At 40.2% G+C, this 24,771-nt stretch overlaps 1 protein-coding gene across 1 annotated transcript in view; it reads left to right on the top strand.

Moving 5' to 3' along the window:
• Window positions 1–24,771, top strand: part of SNTB1 (syntrophin beta 1) — a 107,583-nt gene that overhangs the window by 61,668 nt on the left and 21,144 nt on the right. Inside the window, exon 3 of the mRNA XM_071738288.1 lies at window positions 6,293–6,500. Coding sequence (XP_071594389.1) covers window positions 6,293–6,500 — 208 coding nt within the window. The remainder of the gene's footprint in view (window positions 1–6,292; window positions 6,501–24,771) is intronic.

Raw genomic sequence — 24,771 nt, 5'->3', positions numbered from 1 at the left:
TTTGTGCATGTCTGTGTCTATATGTGAAGGGGACCAAGTGTGACCTGACAGGAATAAAGCCTGTCACGGTGAGTGGGTGGCAAGGAAGGATGTGTGTGGTGTGGAGGTGGCAGTAACCGAGGACAGCAGAACACTTTCAGCTGTATTTTTAATCAACAAACTTTTAAACAAAGTGGTTTTTTTTTTTTTCTTTTCTGTGAAAATATTTAAATAATGATTTAATGGAGAAAAAAAAAGATTTGCTAGTGGGTTTTTGCGCCGTATTTTGGTGTGGGTTTTTTTCAGCCACTGGAAAAAAAGGGGGAGGTCTGAAAAAGTCAGATAACTTTGATTTGAACATTTTTGAAAAAAAAAAAACAGAACAGAAAAATCAAAGCACTGAAGAGATGGAGAAAGAAATGCTCCAAGAAATGTGTAGCAGATAAAAAGAGGAGGGAGAGCAGGAAACCCGTGTCAGTGCTACAGGACAGGACAAAGGAGGGCAAAGAGCTTGTAGTGTTTTATGTGTGTCTGTATGTAAAGGTATGTAAGTGCTGACATCCAAGCTGCTGCTAAATAATGCTGCAGAACAATTTTGATACCAAATGAAGTTGATACAGAAATGTTTCAGTTTTCTGCTATGCTGCTCATCCCCATGGTCTTTGTGTTATGTTGTGAACCAGTGTTAACCTCAAGACCCTCTTTCTGCCTGATTGTTGTCCTGTGCTTAGAGATTGGTTTTCCCTCACTTATCACAGAATTATTCTGGTTGGAAAAAACCTTTAAGATCATTGAGTCCAACCATTAACCTAATTCTACTGAGTCCAGTGCTAAACCATGTCCCTAAGTACCACCTCTACACATCTTTTAAACACCTCCTGGAACAGTAATTCAACCATTTTCCCTGGGCAGCCTGTTCCAATGATAACTCTTTCAGTGATGAAGTTTCTTCTAATACCCAAAGTAAGCCTCCCCTGGTGCGACTTGAGACCATTTCCTCTTGTTCTATCACTTGTTAGCAGGGAGAAGAGACCAATTCCCACATCTCTACCACCTCCTATCAAGCTGTTGTAGACAATAAGGTCTCCCCCACAGGCTCCTTTTTCTCCAGACTCAACAATCTCAGTTCCCTGCCTTAGACTTTTTCTCCAGACCATTCACCAGCTTTGTTCCTCTTCTCTGAACTTGCTCCAGCACCTCAATGTCTTTCATGTTGTGGGGGGCCCCAAACTGAACACACTATTTGAAGTGTGGCCTCACCAGTGCTGAGTACAGGGGCACGATCACTTCCCTAGTCCTGCTGGCTACAGTATTTTCAGATTTAGGCCAGGATGCTCTTTGCCTTCTTGGCCACCTGGGCACACTGCTGACTCATATTCAGACACCTGTCAATCAACACCCCCAGGTCCTTTTCTGTTGAGCAGCTTTCCAGCCACTTTTCCCCAGGCCTGCAGCATTGCACAGGGTTGTTGTGACCCAAGTGAGGGACCCAGTGCTTGCCCTTATTGAACCTCATACAGTATTGCCTCAGCCCATCAGTCCAGCCTGTCCAGGTCCTTCTGTAGAGCCTTCCTACACTCAGGCAGAGCAACACTCCATCCCAATTTGATGTCATCTGCATACTTACTGTGGATGCACTTGATCCCCTTGTACAGATCATCCTCAGCCTATCCACAAATTGGATTTCAGTCTTATACTCTGGTCTGGCTTGATCTGCCATTAATCAATGAACAAGATTTTCAGATGATTCATTCAAAGCTGCTCCTTCATGCACCTTGTGTAGTCATTTGTATGGCTGCAAAGGGCAAATTACAGGCACATTATGAGCCCTGGGTGCTGGGCTGCCATCATACATGAAGAAGGCTGGACTGTGTATTTTTGGGTTTCCAATATTCAGCACTACTACAACCAGAATATGAAATAAACTTTAAGAAAAAAAGATAAGGGGTCTTCTAGGCAATGCAGGGAAAATGTAAGGATGTTCCCTAGCATCCATAGATATTTAAAAATTATTAAATTACTTGTGCTGTTGTTTTGGGTAGAGAAGGCAGTGTGCAAAATTCTCTGCAGATCACTCAGTGTTGGCACACAGTTGTGTCAGAAAGTACATTAGAGAGCCAAGTCCTTTCCATACTTCCATGTAGTTCAAATCTGCTGAGTTTCCTTTTATTAAGGCCCAGCTGGCAGAAAATAGACATGAAATCAACAGTGATAGCTCATTAGCGATATATACACCCTTTGTTTGGACATCCGTCTAGTCCGGCTCCCAAGAGACAAGTATCTGCATCATTTTTACCACTGTCAATTGAAAGCAAGCAGGTAAGTTTTAATACAGCATGTACCCTTGTGATGGTGAGAGGACTGAGAGACACTCACATAGAAAAATTCCACTTGATTACCAAATAGCACTTGCTTGGCAAAATTGTTTTCACCTCCATCTAGGAGCATCAAATGAAGATGCTTCTTCAGTGCATGGTGCAGAACTCATTCAGAGCCTAGCAGTCTCTCTCTGGAATATTTTCCTTTCAGACTAAACCCAAAGTTCCCATCGCTTAATCTTAATGTATTTTATTCCTGGTTTATCTCCTGATGCTGCATGTAGAACTGCAGAAGAACCTTAGGAGGGTTTTTGACTTCTTTTATAACAAAACCTGCAACTATTTAAATATAATCTCTGATTTTGTTCCTCTAAATTCCTCTTATGAAGGAAAGACTTCAGTGTTTGCACCCTCAGAAATCATCAGAATTATTTATCGTGGTTTCATGTGCAGAGAGTGACTGAGGAGACGGAGCAAGCAATTTGGGCCTTGATCTCTTTTTAAGTTTGCAGAGACAGAGTGTTTTGCTCCTGGCTTTGCCAGTGCAAAATCAAAGTAGCATGATGGACTTGAATGACTCTGGCTCCAGTTTACCATTAACTTCAAGGGGTTTTCTCCACACTTTTAAAGTCATCGAATACATAATATGACCCAGGAAAAGGCTCAAAGAGTAAAAGAGTGAATGATTTGGTCCTGGGCCAGTACTGGTGAGAGAAGTGTTCTCAAGAGATTTGATAAAAGCAATTTCTTAGATAATGAAAACTTCTATAGAATTCTAGCCTTATCAAATGTGGAATGAGTATGGTCTATCAAACATTTGATTTCAACTTCTTCTGATCCTCTGTAAAGCATAATCTCTAAGAGATGCAGCAAGGGAGGGAGTTCCAGCCTCTTAGGTGCGAGGTTATGGCATTTGGAGATGCTTGGTTCTTGTCTCAGCCCCATGCTCTTTGGGTGGAGACGGGAATGCTGGAAACACTCCTTGACTCAGAGGGACTCTTTGAGAATGAGAGAGAAAATTACTTTTATTGTAAGGTTTGCCAAATGATCTCTGAGAAAATGTGATATCATTCATATGCCTTGCCAAGCTGGAGAGATGCCGTACATCTTGGCAGCCATCGAGAGCTAACATATAATTCCTTTGGGTTGGTATGGGCTTTATCAGAAATGGCTCCATATGCAGTATTTACATAACTGTGGTGGAGTGTGAGAATAAACACAGCTGTGGCATTGCCCTAAATATTTCAATTCAGTGGGGAATTAAGGGAACTTTATCACTGAACTGCAGATAAACAGAAGTCAGTAAGCAGTGGTCATTTTAGCCAAGGAACAAATCAAAGCTACAATGGCTTGACTGCTGGAAGCATTTAAGTGTTTTAGTGTTGGAGTTTACTAAGGTCACTGGTATTTTTTGCTTTTCAAAAAATATGGAAATGCTGTCACTCAGCTGTTATACAAAAAGCAGTATACAAAAATGGACTTCTGACTCAAAACAGTGTAGGCTGAAAAGCAGAAAAATGAAAAGTTTATAGCATGCAGCACTTTCTGTGTCTGATTTTAGTTGGACCCCATGGGTTTCTGGGAAAATTATAAGTTTCTGTTAATATACCTATCCCAACTGACTGTGGAGATGGGAGTCCTGGATCCTCAGCAAAAATCCACAAGCATGGTTTCTTAGGGATAGCTCTGTGCTCAGATAAAAATAGCCAGTAGCAGAATTCAGGCAGTGGAAGATTTAGACTGTTGTTCTTAAAGTATGAAGAAAATGGTACCATACCTAGCATTTTGCCCAGGAACCACTCTTCCAGATGTATTCCTTGAGCTGGACCAGTTCCGTGCATAAGAGGGTTCAGTTCCAGGGCTGTCAAAGCAGTGTTTGTTCCCATTTTGAACACACTTTTGAGAACTGTAGCACGTATTGTCCAGTCTTCCTGTTACTCAGCTCAAGGAAATGGATAGACTTTCTGCCGTTGTTAGTAAATCACCATCAACATTTGATGTCTGACAAGCAGTCCTCAAATTAACCCCATTAGAAGTCACTGAGGGATGATATTTTAAGAGTATTTTTGCAGCATGGCTCAGTGTGTATGTGTGCATATGTATATTAGAATACATACATCAGTGTCTCAGTAGAATGTGTATGTAATGGAATATGCATAATATAGAATCACTTAAACAGATTTGTGAAGAACTTTTTAAACATTCATTATTTTAGGGGACAGAACTCATAGAAATACTTAAATAGCCACCATCAAGGGAAATACATTTCAATCAAGGCCCAAGTAGCAAAATAGTTGTATGTTAATCTATGTGATTTAAGTAAGAATTTAAACTTTCCTCAAATTGGAGGGAAGTAACTTGTCATTTGGAAGCTCATTCAGTTATACTCCTTTATTTCCAGACAGTGCTGAGCTCCAGAAGCTTTACTGTGGAAACGTATTACTGTGTTGGCTCATCACTTTCTGAAAAATCAACCCAGATCTTAAACTAACCTAACAGTGATTTAGGACCCTGAACTGTTCATCTGCTGAGTTTGGAAAATCATGACCTTTTCTATCTTTAGAGCAGTGTTTACTTGGAGACCTCCCCTTCCCAAAATGGGCAAACACAAGAGCAGCAGTCCTCAGTCTCACAGCCCCAGAGAGCTCTTCAGATCGAGTCACTCTCTGTTCTGGATTCTGCTCTGCTTTAACCGATTAATTAAAACCTCTTAATTGTTAGTTAAGCTCCAAATAGCAGGATTTTGTAATTGCATAACAAATATTTGCATTACAGTACTGTCTTGAACCTCAACCTGAATAAATTCCACTGATCTAATTACTTTTCTGGTACAGAAAGGAGGCATTGTGTGTCCCAGAGATCAGGCAGCCATACATAGGATAGAAGTATGTGCTTAGGCTCAGATCCCAGGTTGAATTTGCCTGGGCAGTGTTCAGGGGTAGTCACTGTATGTGTATAATTGAAAAGCACAAATGTTATACAGAGTCAGATGATGAGTAATGACCAGTGACTGGTTTTATTATCAATAGATAAAGCAGGCTGTTACTTAGTGGGTTATTTAACAAATGTTCAGGTAAAAGTGACCCATGAAGATATACAGAGCACACAAAGCCCACTAATAACTAATTTAACCTCACTGAGAACAGAGCTGAAATAAATGAAGCTGCCTTTCAAGGCATTTTTGTTGTTGTTGCTGTTGTTAGCAAAGGTATTGGCACAGGTCCCATAACCACGATGAACAGGATTCATTTTCCTGAAAGCTGTGTTCATCTGTGTTTTTCAAACCACAGTGACAGGGTGGAAGCCCCCAAAGTGGTCTAGTAAACATGGTGGTTTTTTTGAAAGAAAACCATCTCTCTACATGGGAGTTTGGAAAACTGTATTAAGATGCCTGTCAGCAGCAATCATATGGTTGTGGTTACCACTTTTTGCTGCCACTGTTAGCAGGATTTAAATGGAGCATTGAGGATATTGGTAACTCATGGGCAAGGCTGACAGTGCTGGACTTCTGGTTGATGTTTAGTGGTGTCACTGAAACCACAGCACGATCCTAAGTAAACTCCTACATTTGGGATGAGGGTGTTTTTTGTTTCTGTCCGAATGAGTAAAATAAGCACAGAGTAACTCTGGGCATGCCGTGATACCCTGCTGAGGGAGGCAGCAGTTCATCTCCAGCTTTTCTGCAGTCATTTCCCAGGCAGTTCTGGGTGGTTGCTGTGTCAGTGAATGCTCCTCTTGCCTTTATATTAGAAACACTTATTGACATGGTAGATGTAGGGTTTCATCAGCATTGGCAAATCCTCTTCTCAAGGATTTTTTCATCATGCTAATACACACCTGAATTCATTTCAGATGAGCCTACTATATTCAGGTGTTGTAAAGTTAAGTTTTTAGTGCTAGGTCTTTTTAACTCATTGCTAACACCAAGCAAGGTAATAAATTTAGCTGCCTAACAGTATCTGAGTGAACATAATGTTTTTCCCCACTTTTTCTAGGCTTATTGAAGTCCATTCACCTGATGCCAAGCACACCGTGGTGCTCAGGAGTAAGGATTCAGCTACAGCCCAGGCCTGGTTCAATGCCATCCACACCAGTGTCAATGAGCTCAACCCCAGGGTGATTGCAGAGGTCAGAGACCAGCTGGGTAAAACAGGAATTGCTGGAAGTCGAGAAATTAGGCATCTGGGCTGGCTTGCAGAAAAGGTAACAAAAATAATCTTATTTTAATTTCTGAGTTCTCTCTTTCTCACTTTCTCTATGTTCCTGAATTCAGTATTGACTGGAAGTGAAGACACTACAAGAGGTTCTGGGTTTTGATTTAGTTTTCCATGAAGACCTTCTTTTCATAATGTGCCAAATTTTGTGCTTTTTAAAAAAACTTCAAAAACTAGAAAGTTTCCTGAGTCTTCACTTCTTTATGCCCACTAGCATTTTTCTAGGAGATCAAAAATCTCATGATCTGTCAAATTCAGGCATGGGACATGAGTCACAAAAACTGACATCAGCCTCAAACCTCCCCAGCTTTTTGTCTCTTTTTCACGTATCTGATGTGTCACCTTCCTACTCCCAGGCTGGGAAGTAACCAGTTACTCAGTCCATGGTCCACTCCTTTGCTGTGCCTGACCACAGAAGCAGGACATGGTCTGGAGCACGAGATGGTGTCTAGGAGCTTGTTCTTTAATTGTAACCCTGTGTTTCAGCAGATCTCCTGTGATGAGGCTGATTTTGCAACTTCAACTCTTATCCTGTGTCTTGCATAGTTTGATTCTCAAAATATGAGAATTTTATGAGATTATGAGAATATTATGCCACAGGTGAAACCTGGTGTTCAGTTCAAATGTAGTTTGGGATCTATTGGCCTGTGGAAAGACAGCTCATAAATGCACAGGGATGATATCATTATGAGATGATCTGATTTTAAATCAGTAGTCTCAGACTTACTTTTAGGCACTGTACCAGCAGATAAGTGTGGATTTGCTATAGTAGCAGCATTAGAATTGTGCCTAGAAAGACCTCTCATTCAGATATAGCCTGGACAGCTGTTCACAGCCTCTCTGCCACTCCAGCTGGGGTGCAAGGAAAAATGACCACAATGTAAACTCTACCCTTTCAACCCATGCCTCCAGCACAGGTGTGGAAAGCTGCCTGTGACTGCCCTGAAAAAAATACTGTACGTGTTAGTTCTGTTTGGAATTTTGCAGATGAAAGCATGGGAGCCACAGACAGAGGTGTCACATTTCTATCTAACACCCTCTAAGAAGGCACACCGTTAATTTTTAGCAAAAAGTAGGTCACTCCACACCCCTGCTAGAGAGGCAGATTACAAAACCTTTCAGGAAGATTTTGTACTTGTCCTGCCCCACCATCCAGTCTTTGAGGGTGGGGAGGACAGCACATTTCTGTGACTTAGTGCTGTAGAAAATGTAAAAATTTGAGGAAATAATTTGGGCTTGAAACACCAAAACATTGTTAAGTAAACTTTAACAGTATTAAAAGTACAGACCCCGGTATAGACATAGGGTCTTTAATCTTTGTTTCCCTTATGTATCGATTTCTATAAACTTATGAAAAACAGAAGAAGCTTTTGTTGCAAAATCCTCTGAAAGGGTAACTGCTCTGTTAGTGCATCACCTACACCTTATATGTAAAGTATTCACATGTCATTTTAAGCAGATCCATGGCACACTGCTGTGTTTACAAATTTCTTTCCTTACAGTTATTATACTATGTCCTGTTCACATGCTTTTTTCTCCTCTGTTTTTTGTTTGGTTGGTTTGGTTTGGTTTTTTTCCCCCTTATGTACTAGGATCTCATTTTGTGTTACATCATGGATCCATTTAAGGTCCTGCTGAATTTAGTGGTGAAATTTGTTTTATCTTTAATAGGGTCAGGCTGCAACTCTCTGCACATTTCAGTTTATTTATAGTGACTATCATCAATAATGAGCCTTGAGAGATTTTCAGCAGCATTGTTACCCAAAAGTCAACATTTTTTTTACTGAACTAACCATCCAGAGACATGCAATAGTAATCAGAGATCAAAAGTACCCAGATTGTTTTCATGTTGGAGAACTGGAGAAAATCGCTACATATGGTAAAATGCCATGTAAAATTACTTTTACTTTTTTATCAGACTGCAGACTGTAAAGTCTGGGTGAAAGAAAGATAACCCCTAGGATGGTAGAGGTAGTTATATACACTGTATATATGAGAACTGAGAACTGTATGTGTACTGTTTCAAAGGAGGTGTTCAAGGCAGCTGGGTGAGTTACGGCACAGGATATTTCCTCAGTGCTTCTCATATAAAACTTGGGTTTGCCAATGGGGAGAGATTAAATTCTGTAGTGATTTTTGGAAGAATATCAGTTCTACCAGCTTTCCTCTGGGGTAAACTTCCTTACCATATCCTCTACTGTTTCATTTCTAACTTTTAGACTTGAGAAAGGGACCTTGTTATTAGCAGCCACCAAATAGATCATGTTCTTTGTATTCATCTTATTACTACCATTAATTTTTTTTTTTCTCCATGATATTTTGTGGTATATCTTGTTATTTTCCCATGGGCTGCAGTTTTGAAATAATCTTAGACTGTAACTTTTAAGACAGCTTTTTAAGTCATCACATTATGTTACTTAGATATCCTTACAGTGAGTTCTCAGCAAAATAAAACAACGCTAAGTGAGACTAATTCCTCTGCTTGTTTGAGGAATGCAAAATGTAATCCCATAGAAATTTCACTGTAATTTACTGTGATTACTCTCTGCTTTCATTAAGCTATTTCCTAGTTTGACAGTTTTTATATGTCTCTGGTCTAAACTTAGCTCTAAAGTTCAACCTTTATGGTACTACAAAAATAGGTTCATTAGCGGAGCCTCCCTCAGGTGGGTAACATTAAAAAAAATAGGTTATCTAAGGTGCAAAGCAATTGCATGCTAACAGGATTCTTCTACCTTCACCAAACTTCCCTCTGAAGACCACCCTATGTCTTCAGCTCGGAGGCCCACCATGTCCCCAGCTGTGCCCTGTGAGGGTCTGTCTGCAGAGCAAAGAGCTCTGTGGCACTTTAAGAAAACAAAATCTCACTGTGGCATTCTTGTAGGTAAGGAGAAAAACAGCCAGAAGCAATCATTAGACATGCTATATTCCCTCTTTTATTAAGTCACTAACCTTGTCCTGACTTTGACCTTATGGGAAGTTTCTGAAACTGGCCAAGGAATAGGGAGTTGTGTTAGTTACCAGCATCCTAAAACTTTTCTGTATATGCAAGAGATGCCAAGTACCAGTTTGTAACAAAGTGTATGCATTCCCCATCACATTTTCTTTCTTGTATTTGTTTTTTCCCTTCAGCAAGATCTGTGGGATTAACAAGCATGCTAAGCAGCAGGGAACATCTACATCTGGGTTTTAATCTTTCCAGGTCTTTCCTTCTTCTAATGCTCTCTGTAAAGATACTTTCAGTGGCCAAATGGAAAAAAAGAAAGTAATGTGATCCTAACTGAGGAGCTTTTCTTTGTGTGTGTTAATTGCCCTTCTTCTTTCCAAGAATGCTTTGAAACCTTGAATAGATGTCTTATCCACCTCTTTTTTTTTTTTTTTTTTTTTCTTTTTTTCCCCACAATTTTTTATAGTTCTGCACATCCTGTGGCTTATAGAGGAGCTGAAACAGGCTTTGCTGCTTTTCTCTTTATACAAATCCACCCACCATTGAGTTCTTCCTTGAGGAGCAAATTCTGCTCTTGCACTGGAGAGCTAAAACACTGAGTAAATGGTAGTTTATTTTATCACTTCGTAATTCTGACCCAATAGACCAAGTTGTTGTTGGCAGAAGCTTTATCTGTGTTTTTGCTTTTTTTAATGCAAACACAAAAAGGTGTTCTGACAAAAGTGATTTTGCAAAGGTAGCTTTTGCCAATTCAGCAGTTGGCCACAAAAGCAAAAGCATGACTGATGTCAGGGGAAGCTGAAGCTGTATCCAGGCGCCAGGCTTATAGCTGGTCATTAAAAAAAAAAAAAAATCTAAATGAAACCCCAAGCTCTGTGTCTCTCCCTGTCCTCACTCTGACAGTGACACTTTAAATGCGGGCTTGGAGGAAAGAAAAAGAGCTTCAGCAGCCAGAGACTGGCTTTTCTCCTTTCTGGATGTCAAATGTCTTACAGGCAGTGGGCTTCTTAAAACGATCTGAAAGCTCCTTTGAGAAACTTAAAAATAGGAGTTGTTGCAAGGTGTCTTTTGTAATGTTAATGTTTGAAGCTGCAGAAAAAGCGCCCTTATGGGCTTTTCTCTCTAGATCTTAACTCCAGCACTCGGCTCCTGCTTCAAGTTGCTCTGCCTGCGCAGGGAGAATGTATCACTGCTCCCTCAAATCTGGTTTATGGATCAGAGGAGAGAAAACATCTGATGTTGGAGGGGAAATAACCAAAGCAGCACAGCAAATTGGAGTTGTTTTCCAGCTCCTGGCACTATCTTCAAAATGAAATGTGTGTTAATATATTAGAGGATGCTCAGCCTCCTGAAACCATAGATAACCATATTATCGTGTTAGAACTAAAGTGCAAGATATGTCACAGCAGAATCACCATCTTCAGTATCAAGCTGTATATTGCAGTATTATATTTATCTTCCTGCTCTCTCTCTAATTCTGAGGAGGCAGTGATAACACAAGATTGTGAGCCATGCAAGCTGTCTAAACAAGATTTAGGTAAATGACATGAGAGTGTGTTTGAGGTTGTTTTTTTCCCCAAGTATGAAAATAAAACATTTCTGTTTTACCATTTCCTTCAGCAGTGTGTTCACTGGTTAGCAAAACTAGATAGCAACAAGGCTGTGTTGCTATTCTCATCACAGACAAATAAGTTTTCAAAGAATGGGATAGAAACTTAAGTTTTAAAATTTTATACAATTTCCAAATTGTAAAAGCAAGCTCAAAATACCTTTGCATGAGAAAGTCACTAGCCTGTCATATACTTAAACCATTTTGCCTTTATTTAACATTGTGAATACCTGATTTCAACCTCCTTCTCCTAGCACAACAGCTGCTAGGCAGCATTTTAAAAACCCTGGCATGGCCATGTCCATGGTTGGAGTTGCTGCTGCTGTTCCCCTGAGCTCTTCTACCTCTTCTTGGTGGCAGTTTGTGTCTGACCCTGAACCAGATCAGGTAGTTATGCTGGTAGAAAACGCCTTACTTTTGGTGGGGCAGCATTAGCTTTCCTTAGGGTTTATGACAAGTGCAAATCCTGGTGCAAGAGAAGTGTTTGGAGCCCATGGCCAGGGGCAGGATCTGGGAGACAGAGCTCTCTCTGTAGACAGTGTATAGCTCTTCCTTTGGGCTACCTGCCTCATCAGCTGCACAAACTGAACCAGTGGCAAGTTCAAAAATAAAATTTGGGTTGTACTTATCCCTAGTCAGTGTTCTGGATCTGGAAAGTACCTGTGTATGTTTAGGCTGAAACTACGGTGAATTTTGGGTTGTATTGGGTCTTAGTCTCCAGTGCAAATCATCATATAGTTTAACCAGATAAATAACCTGCTAGAAACGTGGGCTTGTGCTACAAAAACTATTAGTCAAATGCCTAATTTATTTGCAAGGAAATCAGATTTCTGTAGTGTGGTCTCCTTTGCAATTTCTAGTCTCTCCAGGTTTCTTTGGTTGTTTTTTTATTTCAGTCTCTATTTTATTTACTATCTAGGCATGTTTGGAAATATGACCCATCTATAATGGCCAGGAAGAAGATCAAGGCAATTTGCTCCTGGTCTCCTGCTTTGAGTGGTTAGAGAAAGACCTGTTTTCTCATCTTGGTAATATGCAGTTGGTCATAATCTTAAAACTGATCTGACCTTCTGGATCTTACACATACCTTAAGTCACAAAATCTTCTGTGTGTCCTAAATTAGAAATTCTACTTTTAAATCCCAAGTAATTATTTGGTGTAGAGCACTCATATCCAAATGCAGAGTCTTTCTTTTGCCCCGTGTCACTTAACCTTGTAGGTTATTCATTCTGGAACTTATTTGTGTGCTTTGTAAAACACCACAACACAGTGCTTAATTACATTAACAGTTGTCATTATCTGGGATAGCAATCAGCCTGTTCTTAGGAAAGACAGACCTGAAATAGCATGAAGAGTAATTTCCTTTCCCAGGTTCAGCAAGGTTCCTTCACAGGCCACTTTTATCAGCAGTGATATCATTCCCTTCTTGCTTCAAGTGCCTTCAGTAAATGGATATATTAAGGAAAACTCAGGCTGAAAACGACCATTTCATTCACTGTACTGCTTTAAAGGCTTTGCCAGGCTTAATCTGTAACACCCGTGTTATTTCTTCTCGTGCCAATGAGAGCAGAGCAAATGATTCTAAGTCAGACAGCAGTGCTCAGTGCAAGGGGATTGGAAAGAAAAAATGTTTAATATGTTAATATGTAGTGAAAAATTATAGGAATATGATGGTGATGCATGGAGGACCTGAGTTCAAAAGCCTGTATGTCTGTCATACAGTTTGGTTGTTGTAGTGAAGGAAAACCCCTCTGTCAGATAATTACAGAGTGCAGTTAAATGGTGAGTGAGTGCCAGTGTGCCTGTGGTAGCCTTCAGGTGTTAAATTGTTCTTGCAGAGATTGAGCTGAAGTGTAAAGTGGGGCCCTGCATGTCCCCTTGCCCTTTCCTCCAGGGCTGCATTAGTTCTGGCCAGATCCCAGCAGAGGTAATCACATCCTGCTCTCCCTCCCTCAGCCTCAGTTTTGATCTAACCATCCTAACAACTCACTTGACTTTTTCCATACAAAGCAGCATATTGCTGTCACTGTCCCTGGGAACCCCAGGACTGACAAAAAAGTTCTTTCTTAATATTATCTTGCCATGAGGTTTTATTTAACTTCTCCCTTCCTGCATCAGGAGGAATTGTGAGCACAGGTCTGATCCAGTGTGGCAGCCTGTGGCTCTTCTGTGAGAGGGATGTCTGCAGATGTCCCACCAAGAAACCTGGGATAGGGCTTGAGAGGGGAAATGATGGGCTGTAGTTTGGAAGGAGGAGAGGATGCTGAAAGGAAACGGGGGAGTTCACTGCCTCCCCAGGATGTGGAAGCTGTTTCTCAGTTCCTCCAGCATGGTAAGATAGTGGCTGTAGGAGCATGTCCTGATGTGCTCCTGGGCACTGGATACTTTGCACAGAGCAGCAGCCTCAGCATGGATGCTAACACTTCTTTCAACATAACCCAAACCTGAACTTCTTGGCTGGGCTGGATTTTGTTGGAGCAGAAACTTTCTTTGCTAGGAGAGGAATTTTTTTCTTAGATCATGCTAAATTTTCAGTATAGTGGGCCTCTCTACCTTTCACCTTGGCAGCTACAATTGGATTTGTCTAAAAGGGTCCACCTCCCCTCAGGCATGTACAGGGTCAGCTCATCTTCTGGGGCTTCTCAGGTTTGAAAGCCCATCTTTGAACATATTTGCAGTCATGTTCAGTTGGGAAAAAAAGCAGGAAAGACAGATGTGATGTCAAGGCAGCCTTTGATTCCCTTTCTTCAGAAGCAGGTGAAAGGCCTCCTTTTTTCTCTCAGCCTCTGACAGTAAATATTGCAAAAAAGACAGTGAATAAATTGGAGACAGTGATGCTCCTTGGTTTTCAAATGTGATTTAAATGCAGCGTGAGCCTCTCCTTAATAAAACACATGTTACATAAGGAAGCAGAGACCTCAAATGAACCCATATCAAGTCCATCCATCAGTGGGGAGTGAAGGGTGCTCTTCCCAATTATTTTTAACTGATTAAGCACCAAAACGACTGGTTTCCTTGTTCCCTGATGTGTTTCTGCCTCATTCTACTGAGGCAAGTCAGGTGTTCAGCAGTGGTGGGGGTAGGGAAGGGGAGCACCTATGCTTGCCCAACTGTGAGATGCAGGGAGGGAGAAAGATAACCTGCAGAGCAGCGTGTGGGTTGGGAAAGGTGTGAAGCTCATTCCAGGTGTCTGGAGTTGCCTAGGATGTGGAGGCTGGTATTAAGGCAATCTTTTGGGGCAAACTCAGCTGCAATAAAGAGCAAGGCAAGTGCAGGCTGAGCAGTAGCAAAGCCCTGAGCATCTCCTCCATCCGCCATGCTGACCCAAGCACCACTGGAAATACAGCACACCCTCTGGCCCCTAGATCCCACTTCAGTTGTACAGGACAAACAGATTTATTCTTACATCACCAGGGCTGAGCTGCCCTGGTTACACATTGCTGCCATAGAGGTGTGCTGAAAAATAAGGTTGTTTTGCAAGAGCTACACTCTTGCACTGTGTCTGCTCTCTCATTCATCTAAATTTTTTCTGCTAAGTGGTTCCATATAACAAGTTTGAAAGGAAAGGGATTGTCCATTTTAGAAAATCCCAGATTTTCCAAACATTAAGTTCCCATCAAGCTGCATTTTTTCTGTTCAAAGTTACTTCATTCTCATATTCTGGTTTTGTCTCCTGAAGTTAAAAATCGCCTTCAGGGGAATGGAGGGGCCCATAAGGGGTGTGTTGACCTTCAGGCTCTGCCCAGTGTGAATTCCTCTCACCCCAGTCATTGGGGCATTTTTTTAGCACAACAATGCTCCCATTTCAGCCTTTTGATTAATAGCATGAATAAATAGATTAGAAAGCAGCAGAACATGTCATTAAAAAACCCTCTTCTTTCTGCCCTGCTGTCCTTCTCCTCTCCAGGACCCTCATGTGATTGCTATGGAGAAAACTTTTGGCAAAAGAGCAGCCATGTCTTTGCACAGTCTTATCCCACCCTGCTCACGCACTCAGCTTGAAGTCAAAGGTGTGTTGGCTCTGCCCACAATTACTTTTAGGAACTGGTTAATGTTTGAGGGGTGTTGCCAAAGAGCAGAGTATCACTGGTACAAACAGCAGCTATACATGCCTTGTATCCTGTTTTGCAAAATAACTGTTGATGCAGAAAAATAAAAAGATTTTCTAAAAATACCATCAGTAGAAGCTGTGTTCTCTTTTGGATAGAGGGACTGGCCTTTAAAAGAATAGATAAGTTTTTTAAAACAGTGGGGAGAGAAATGTTATATGAGTTATAATTTTCAGTGTGTCAAGAATTCACTTAATGCAGACTCCAATTTTAATCTACAGCCTTTGTTTATGTAGTAGGTTCCTAAGGCTATTAACGCCAGCCTTTTACCTTATTATCATACCCTGTAAAAATAAAATTACGCCCATAACGCCATGACAGCCCTTACAAAAATGTGCCATTAGACAATTATTGCCACACAACAACTCTGGAGACTGCAGGGAAGTATTTTGTGTACAGACTAATTGTATCAATAGCATTTTCACCATCCTGGGTTACTGAGGAAGAAAGAACATTATGATAGCATATGTAAAATAGCTTATTCCGAAGTACTGATTTCAGGGCCTGACTGTGGCAAGAGTGCCTGACTTGTGAGTAAAATCCTCATAAGAACTGTACTTGAAAGAAATCCATGACTGAAAAGGTTTCTTGTACCATTCCTCTCCTTTCTCCCACTCCTAAACTAGTGTCTGTTTTCTTTTAGTTATTTTAAGATGGGAAATGTTTTGACACTGGAGTTTTAACTAAAAGAAATAATAGTGCTGGTAAAAAACCCCAACCTTTTATTCCCTTCCCCCAGATCTTTCAGTTCTGATGATTTATTTCTGCCTGCAGTTATACTCTCTGCTTAACTGGACAGTAATTGATAGTGCACATCAAGATAATTAGTCCAATGAGTCTCCTAAGCCCCAAGCCCCACAGCTACCTTCAAGCTCCACATCGTCTTTACTGTAATGTAAATAAAAGCCTTAGTAAAGGACTGATTAGAAAAAATTGATAGGGAGGGAGCCTCCCTGCCCTCTCCAAGGGGTTTCCTCTTCTCATTTTTAATGAGGCCCATATTAGTTGTCATTTGTACCTTCTCTGATGAATAGGTAGGAAGAAAAGCTTTCTCTGTGCACAGGAAAAATTGTGCCAAGTTGCTGACCCTTGGTTTTAGAGAGACCTCATTTGTGTCTCTATCCCAAGCCCAGACATATTGTTGGATCAATCGTGTTGATTTTTGGCTCTGATAGTAATGTGCAGCTAATGAGTTGTACACTGTACACATTAACCTCAGCCCCAGCAGTGCTAATGCCAGGCACGTAGCAAAATCGTGCTGGGGCTGCAGGAAAGACATACAGCACTGGCATCTTAATAGAAGGAGGCAATTAAAAACAGCAGAGCAGTATCACAAGTTCACTGCTTATGGGATGTAGGATTTAATCAAAGCAGGAAAAACAAACTGTCTTCTGTCTGTTCGGGAAAAAAAAAAAAAAGTCAATCTCAACACCATAAAGGTGCTTTATGAACTGTGAAATAGAGAGGAAAGCCTGAATGTTTGAACAGTAAGATAATGATTTTACTACCAAAAGGGAATCTACTTTGGGGAGCAGCCATTGAATAACATTAGATTTAACCTTGTCAGAGATTACTGCCTAGTGATTATCATGGCATTCCCAGGAATTTGAGAGCATTGGTATATATTTTTCTTATTAGTAGATCTCTTATTTAGCAATACCTCAGCAAAGTTCTCCTGTCCTTACAAGTAAATGTTCCTAAGACCTATTGTTCAATTATCAGGTACAGCCAGCATCACTGCTTTTAAATGCATCTAGTTCTGATTACTTCCAAAAGTAACACCTCTCTCAAAAGGGCCAGATTCTGATCTCTGTTTACAATTGTAAATCTAGGGAGAGAGAGTATTTTGCTGATCTTCCCCATGGAAAGATGTACAAAAATCCAGATTTATAAAATATCCTCTGTCTATGGTACTCACTTGAAGGATTAGGAAAGGAAGGAAGAGTTGCATATAACTACATAAGAAAGCAAAATTTCCAGTTTTAATGTAAACTGTAAACAACCAGCCTCAGGGGACAGACAAATGGAGAGAGAATGAATGTGGTTTCTATAGGGTACACATAGTTTGATGTTAGACTCTTTGTGAAATGAAAACTGATCAATAGGACTGAAGGACCACTACTGCTTCAAATAGAAAATTTAGTGAAATCAAATGGAAAAACCCAAAGTACATAGACACGCAGTCTTCAGTGTTCACATCAGACTTCGGATGCAAGATAGGAAAAACAGCATGAAAGACACAGAGTGAGAAGTGAGGTCAGTGGGTAGGAAAATCCAAAGCAGGATCTTCAGGTAGAGCAAACTTCTCTATGTGTATGAAAAACTGCCCTATCCTTGCATCATTCCTGGTAGAGTTCCCCATGCATGCAGCATCATCAAGGCCTAGAGAGGACAGAGAGGAAAGAAGTGACGTGGCCTCATACTCACATGGGGCATTGAGGATTTATCCAGTCAGACCAACCACAGGGGCAGAAAAATTAGGCACTGTTATAGCACACCTCAGCCCATGGCTGTTGGACTGACACCAGATTTTTTCCAGCACTAGCACAGTACACAGAAATAATGCCTTTTCAACAGAACCATCCTCAATAATAACAATAATACAATAATACAATAGGGTCCATGGAAAACTCTGCAGCCCATTTTAGAACTGCTCTGGCTGTAATGTCCCATAGAGTCACATTTTTTTTTTCTGGCCTAATAGTGACATTAAGTAGTTTCTTATTTTAACTGCTTGGTCTTTTTTTCAGAAAAGTCAAACAGCAGCAGTAGAGTCAACAGTATAACCAGTGATTAATAAGTTAGGCTTATTGGAGACTGGGATCAAAAGAATCAGAAAAAGGTGCTAAAAAGTGTCATTTAGATGGCACACTGTTTTGAAGAGTGAGCATCTCGTTAGCAACACCAACAACTTCATCAAAAGCACACCCATTCTCACCAACTCCAGCTGCCAGACTGTTAACGGCCACCTCAGAGATCTAGATGGGTATCCTGGAACATTTTTTTGAAGTACAGGGATTTCCACCTCATTGTTTGAAAGGGCTTATTGGCTTGTACAGTGCACGTGTGCAATAGTCAGGGTACAAAAAGAGGCTCTGGTGCCAAAGTGGCTTTGGGTCTACATCAAAAGGAGACTCTCTGTGGGGATCCAGACCTGCTGTTCCCAATGTAATGATTTTACTGTTGAAGACAAATGTACTTACCAAGGTTTTCTTAATGGTTATTTGGATTCTGTGACTTTCAGGTGCTTGTATGGTAACAGTAGCCCTGGAGGAAAGAAGCAACTGAATTTCAGTCACTAGACAGTAACTGCTGTTGGATGCAGTTAAGATTCCTGAAACTGTGTGAACACATTGTGTTATTGTTGGGGCTTTTTTTATTTATACATTTCTGCTGAGCAGATGCTGCTGTGCAAACAGTCATTTGTTGATCTTTTACTGAAAATAGTTGCAGACATAGACCAGAGTAGGCTGCCAGTGTGTAGGATGGATATTGCAGCTTTTATATGCTGCATACTGGGAATGTTAGTGATGTTTATGGAAATGGCTCTAAAAAGTTCCCTTTGAGGGTAAGTCTGCTAGGGAAATAGAAGCTTACCTATTAATCTATAGATTGAAAATCTAGTACCTTATTATGAAAGAAAATGTTTTATGGTGCTGTCTCTGGCCTCATCTCATCCCATGAGGCTTTCTACAGGGCCCTTCAGGGGCAAAAAAACCCCTAAATAACCCACAACAAAAACTAGGTTTAAACACAAGCATGCGTTCATTCCACTTGTGCTTATTATTTCTATGTTCTTTGGATCTGCAAATCACAGGGTTAAAGAATGCCTTAATGTTCTCCCACCTAAAAGTTCAAAACAGAGCTTTAAGTCTGCATGCCCAAAACTGCAGGTGGATGTTAATCAAAGCAATTGGAAGGGAAGGAAGAAGCTGGAAGTAGTGCAAGAGGAGCAGTGTGGAGAGGGATTACACAGCTGCATAGGGTAGTGTGGGGACCTTTTATGTAATGTTTTTGTCTTAGGGCCCTCCTGTTTTGAGTTTTTGGAGAAAGGTGGTTTTTCTGGGGGAGCTGACTTGCTGTTGGGTTCTTGCTTTGTTGTTGCAGGAGTTTTAAATAAGGAATAGCAGCACTGATTCTGATGTGATGGTTGTGGTTAATAACATAATATTAAAAATTATGTTAGTATGAGAGAGCCTAGAGACTAACTAAACCTGGAATGTCATGATGCAAAATTCCAGCATAAACACTACCAACTGTAACCCTCTGAGCAAGGAAGGTAGTGAAAGGATGAAACATGGTACCACACATCAGATGTTGAGTCTCAGTTGTGATTTTTGCTTCTGTGAGACATAAATGGTAGAGTGAAGAAAGACAAATAGACCCCAGAAGAAGGGAAGACTTGGGCAGCACTGTAAGACTGGGAGATGAAGCTGAGCTGCAGTAGCCTGCAGGAAGGTGACAGTGAAAGGACGACACCATTGATGATGCACTGGGGAGACCTCTGGTTGCAGAGAGGTGTACTAATTGTTGAGTGGGATGGAAGATGTTGAAAAATCCTCTATTGGCAAGAATAGGACCAGCCTTCTCTGGACCTTTCATAATCCTATAAGATTAAGCCTTCACAGCTATAAAGAGAAGTGAGAAATTACAGCTTCTCTGTTTTCACTTCAGATTGGACAGAGGGGATGTTTGCACTCATCAAAAGTCATGGACATCATCAGTTTCCATTAGCTTGGCACCATCAAATAACTCAGTCTTAAACCCCTTCAAATAACTTGAAACAGCTGCTTGAGTATTTGTAAGCACAAGCAGAAGGAATGGGTTGTGGTTAAAGGTTTGCATCCAGGTGAATATACAACTCTGCAATGCAGTTTATGGTAAGGTTTGCATAGCTGTAGCCCTGTGAGGACCTGCAAAAGGGATTCCAAATTTTAGAAGCAGCAGGATTGCTGCAGGCTTTTTTACTGAAACATGAAATACAAGAATACCAATCTCAGAAATAACACAGATCACAAACTGCTTTTTTACTAGGGAAGTCAATAGCCACCATGTTGTCTTGTGTCAGCCCCAGAGGTTATGAGTTTAGTGCCCAGGATTCAGCAGCAGTGAAGGTTATGTGCATATGCAGGTACAGCAAAAGAAGTTTGCTCCAGATCTCCTCTTTTCCTTCCTCTGCTATCCCTGCAGTTCTCCCCTGGCATTCCCCACCCCAGACTGCTCCTTTCTCTGATTTTATCTGGGTCATTGGAGGACGCATGTTTTCTGAGGACATGCTTTAGAAGAAATGGTACTTCAAAAAGGGTACTTCAAAAAAGGTTCTGTTTATATGCATCAGAATGTGGTAATAGCAAGCCTGGTTTTCATCTGGCATAATTTAAGAGTAAATCCATTTACGTCAGTAGAAATGAATGGATATCAATAAAATTAAAGTTAGGTCTTGTGCTGTTAAGATTAAACTTAAAAAACATTGTAACCTTCCCCCCTGGCTTTCTTTTCTCTTTCAAGCCTTGCCACAAATATGAATGTCTTAATTGGGATTTAATCTATTTCTGGTCAGTCGAATCAAAGATCTGTCAGTAGAGAATTTTATGAGATGCAGAGGTGAAGGCCTGCTGACCCTCTACTATCTTTAGAAAAATTGTTGGCTGCTGGTTCTGAAAAACCTCAGCAGCAGTTGTTCATTTTCCATTGGTCACTTATATCAAGAAGCATATCTGCAGCCATGTTTAGTTCTGAGCACAAACATGCAGCAGAGATGGAAGCTTTTTAGCAAGTAAGAACATGATTTTCAGCTCATTTACACAGAATCATGATAATTAATAGATTGTTTTATGACAAATATTTAATTGTGCCTGAGTGTTTTCCATATGTCTAAGGAAATAAAGAAGCCAGTGAGGATATGGTATTTAAATTTTGTTGTGAAGCCACTGGTATGAAAGCCAATCCCACTTGCTATGCTTCTAAAATGCACTATATCGATATTTGGATAAGACAATATCACTGAAATACATAGTTTCCAATTTTCTTTTTGCAGTTTTATACTGGTGTTACTCAACTGAATTGCTTAGAGTATATGAAAGATGTTTACATCAGTATGAGCTACAGAAGCATCTCAATGAAAAGACAAATATTTATATTCACAGTAGGAATAAAACAGGAAGAAATAATTTATAAAATTTCCCAGTGACTTCAGTACAAATACATTTCTAATACCAAAGGTAGAATTAGGTGTAGTAATTTTGATAATGTTCATACTTGTTTGTCCTTTTGGAGTTTTTACTTTCTTGTAGCTTCAAAAGCAAGAGCAGATCTATGATGTTCTTGTTCCCCTCAGCCAGTTCTTACTGCAAATGCCTGGCACTTGCTGGCTGGGGTGATTTATTAGCTTATTAGCCCACAGCAGGAAAGAGTCTTCCATTGATGAAATCAGTTGGTTTATGATATTTTATATCTCTCATGCCAGAAATAATTTCTTTTTGGATATGTGATGTGTTTGTTAAGAGATGTAAAAGTCTAATGCCGTTACCAGGAAGTCCTTATTTTATTAAATTATGTATTTCAAGGATAATTCTTAAATCTGAAACCTCAGTTTCCCATCCTGGCCCCAGGGAGATAACCTGTAGCACACAATCTGCTTTTACTAGCTTTGGAAATGAACTTTATTCTTCCCACGATTTTCCTCTAGAGTAATGTTCATTTCTTAGTAGAACTGTCCTATGAGTAGTTAAATGCTGTGGTTAGTGCAAAACCATAAAACACTGAGAAGTAGAACCTAATAAAGAGCATTAGTTTTCAAAATTGCATAGCTTACAGCATGGAATTTGCTGATTTTGTAGGACTTGGGTCTGTGAATTGATGGCCCTAATTGTGTATATTTTAGTAATGTAGATGAAATAACATGGCACAGCACTAAATCCATTTGTCCTGTGTGTCTAATTTAAAGCTCAGCATAGATAACTGCCAAGCAGAAGGTTCTATATGTTTGTCTTCTTCATATGTCTCTGTTGAATATTCATAATTTAGGTTAACACATGCCCTTCAGTATTTGCTATTGTTTTTTCACAGATAGTAGATTAATTAAAAGATTTGTTGCCATAGAACCCTGAGTTGTGCTCTTATCAGATCTTGTAACGTAAGCAGTATCAGGTCTGGGAAAGTGATGGCTCTTGAGCAGTGGCAGCTCACATCCTGAACACAAGGTCCATACCTCATAGCTTGAATACTTTTACTTTAGGGATATTGCTATCACTATCATCTTCTGAAATAAAGAGGTTTAATGAAAGCTGATCTCTCATTTTTATTTTTACTGTAGATTACTAGCCACAGAGAAAAGCTTGAATCTATGCAAAGCTAGCAAAGCAAAAAGGCTTGATAGATCAGTAAGAATTAAAAATGTACTTCAAATACCAAGTGAACCTCAGAATGATTTTTCAAGCCCCACTTGACTTTACCCAGGGAGCTTTGTCTGGCTAGATAATACTGGTTTCCTAGTAAAGCTGCCTTGTCAGTTGTTTTTGCAAATTAGGGGGGGTTGTGCATTTCTTCATGTGCCAGATAGGTAGTGGTGACAGCTATCCAGCAAATCACAGGACCAGTGACAAACTGCAGTTATCCTCTAGCTCTAAACTTTCTCTCCTGCATTCTTCCCACTTACCCATTTTCTCTGTGGCCATCACTCCCCTGATGCTACTTTGGCAGGGTTAGAGTAATGACAATCTTTAAAAATACATTTAGCTAAAAAAGCAAAACTGAGTTTTCTGTTAGTGTCCCAAGCATGTAATCATACCTGACCTCCCAGTATCCTCAGGACCACTGTGGCATGTCCTCCAGCCTGGGAAACAATTTCCTAATGATGAAACTGGCCAAGGAATATGACAGAGCAGCTGGGAATTCGTGTCAGGGAAGACTTTACAGAACAGGCTGGACAAAACCTGGGAGCAGAGTCTGTCATTTCCTGAGTTGATCTTTCAAGTCATCCCCAGCCCTCTTTCTGTGAATCTAAGGATTCATATTTCTGAACCAGTGCCTGGCTTAAGCCTTCTTGGAAGGCAGAAAAAGGGTATTCTCAGCTTTCCAGTGGGGCAGGGAGCACTTTTTTATTAGATTGTAGTTGTTTTCGTTACCCATTCCCTAGAAAGCTAACAAATGCCAAATCAAACAGAAGTCTTTGAAAGGGTAAAGACATTAAAATTCAGCCAGGGTTAAGGAGGGAAAAAAAGTAAATTGGACATGGAATGGAATAACTGTTAATTTCCTACCTTCACTGGCACCCTGGGATCCACCACTACTGAGATCCCCAGTGAAGACCAACTGAATGGTCTTCCAGCTCTCCATACTTGTTGCCAAGGTGCAGCAAACTGGAAACCTGTTTGGTGGGCAGAGATTTCTTGAAGCTCAGCTGGGTTCCTGGGAAAAAACAAATCATCCTGCCCATCAGAAAATTTTGAATTTGATAAACAAATTCTAATAAAAATGACATGTCCAAGTTCTGGGATTTTTCCCAGCAAGAGAACAGGTATCCTTGAGTGCCTGATATAGCATTGTGCTGGCAGAGATACAGACTTTCTGCTTCTGTCCATTAAAAAAAAGATATTATCTCAAATAATGAGATGGCTTTGAACATTACAACCAGGGAAATAAATGAATCATTGTAAAACAAATAAAGAAACTTTCTCTGTTAGAACTTTTTCTTAGGTATATAAGTAAGTAGGCTTACGTTCCAAATTGATGAGCAATTGTTGGAAAAGTTTTCAGAAACCTTTGCCTGTTCCACATGTTTTCAAAATAAAGCCAAATTATTAAGGATTCTACTTGAATTTCTTCTTTTTTTCTCAGCATGTTCAAAATTCCAATTGATGAAGCATCACATCTAGATTTTATCAGTGGTTTTTGAAGATGATACATTTTCATGCCAGGCATGTAGTGAATTCACTCATTTGCTTGAGGTCATTAGTTGCATTATAGTTCATCAGTTTTACTGAATATTGATCAATGACACAACAGACTGAAATGACAAAGTATTCCGAACTGTCCTTGAGACAACATAATAACAATGACAAAGAAACATCTTGTTCTCTCTCTATTGCTCCCCTACTATTTTTACTTTCAGCAATTGTGATTTATAATCACCCTTGAGTAAAGTAGACAAATCTGTCAGTATTAAAAAGGTACCTGTCATGATGGGCCATCATTTCTGAAACTGACTATTTGGAAAGACAGTGTGATAGAGAAAGGCAGAGAACATCTTCTGGGACAGATTTCAGTCACTGCAGTTTTAATGTAGACATTGATGATTACCTGTTTCACCAAACAGACACCATAATAATTTCAAATGGCATTTTCTCTGTTAGAGCCATCATTAAAAGCTGCAAGCTGCTTTCAAATCAAAACTCCACCTCCAGCATTCACGTTTGATTGGATGCTGTTGACAAGTGTTCTTGAGTGGATGATTAGAAATCCATGCACTTTTACTGAATTGAAAGATGTGTGTGTCTTTTGAGGTAATGGGTATTATTACTCATTTATCCTAATCTGATACCCACTTGACCAAGAGAAATAAGATTCAATTGTAAATTATAGACTCTTTAGAGAC

This window comes from Heliangelus exortis, chromosome 2 (assembly GCF_036169615.1).
Source record: "Heliangelus exortis chromosome 2, bHelExo1.hap1, whole genome shotgun sequence".
Taxonomy (NCBI): domain Eukaryota; kingdom Metazoa; phylum Chordata; class Aves; order Apodiformes; family Trochilidae; genus Heliangelus; species Heliangelus exortis.
Note: the sequence above shows the minus strand (reverse complement) of the source record. Positions and strands in the feature narration are given on the sequence as shown.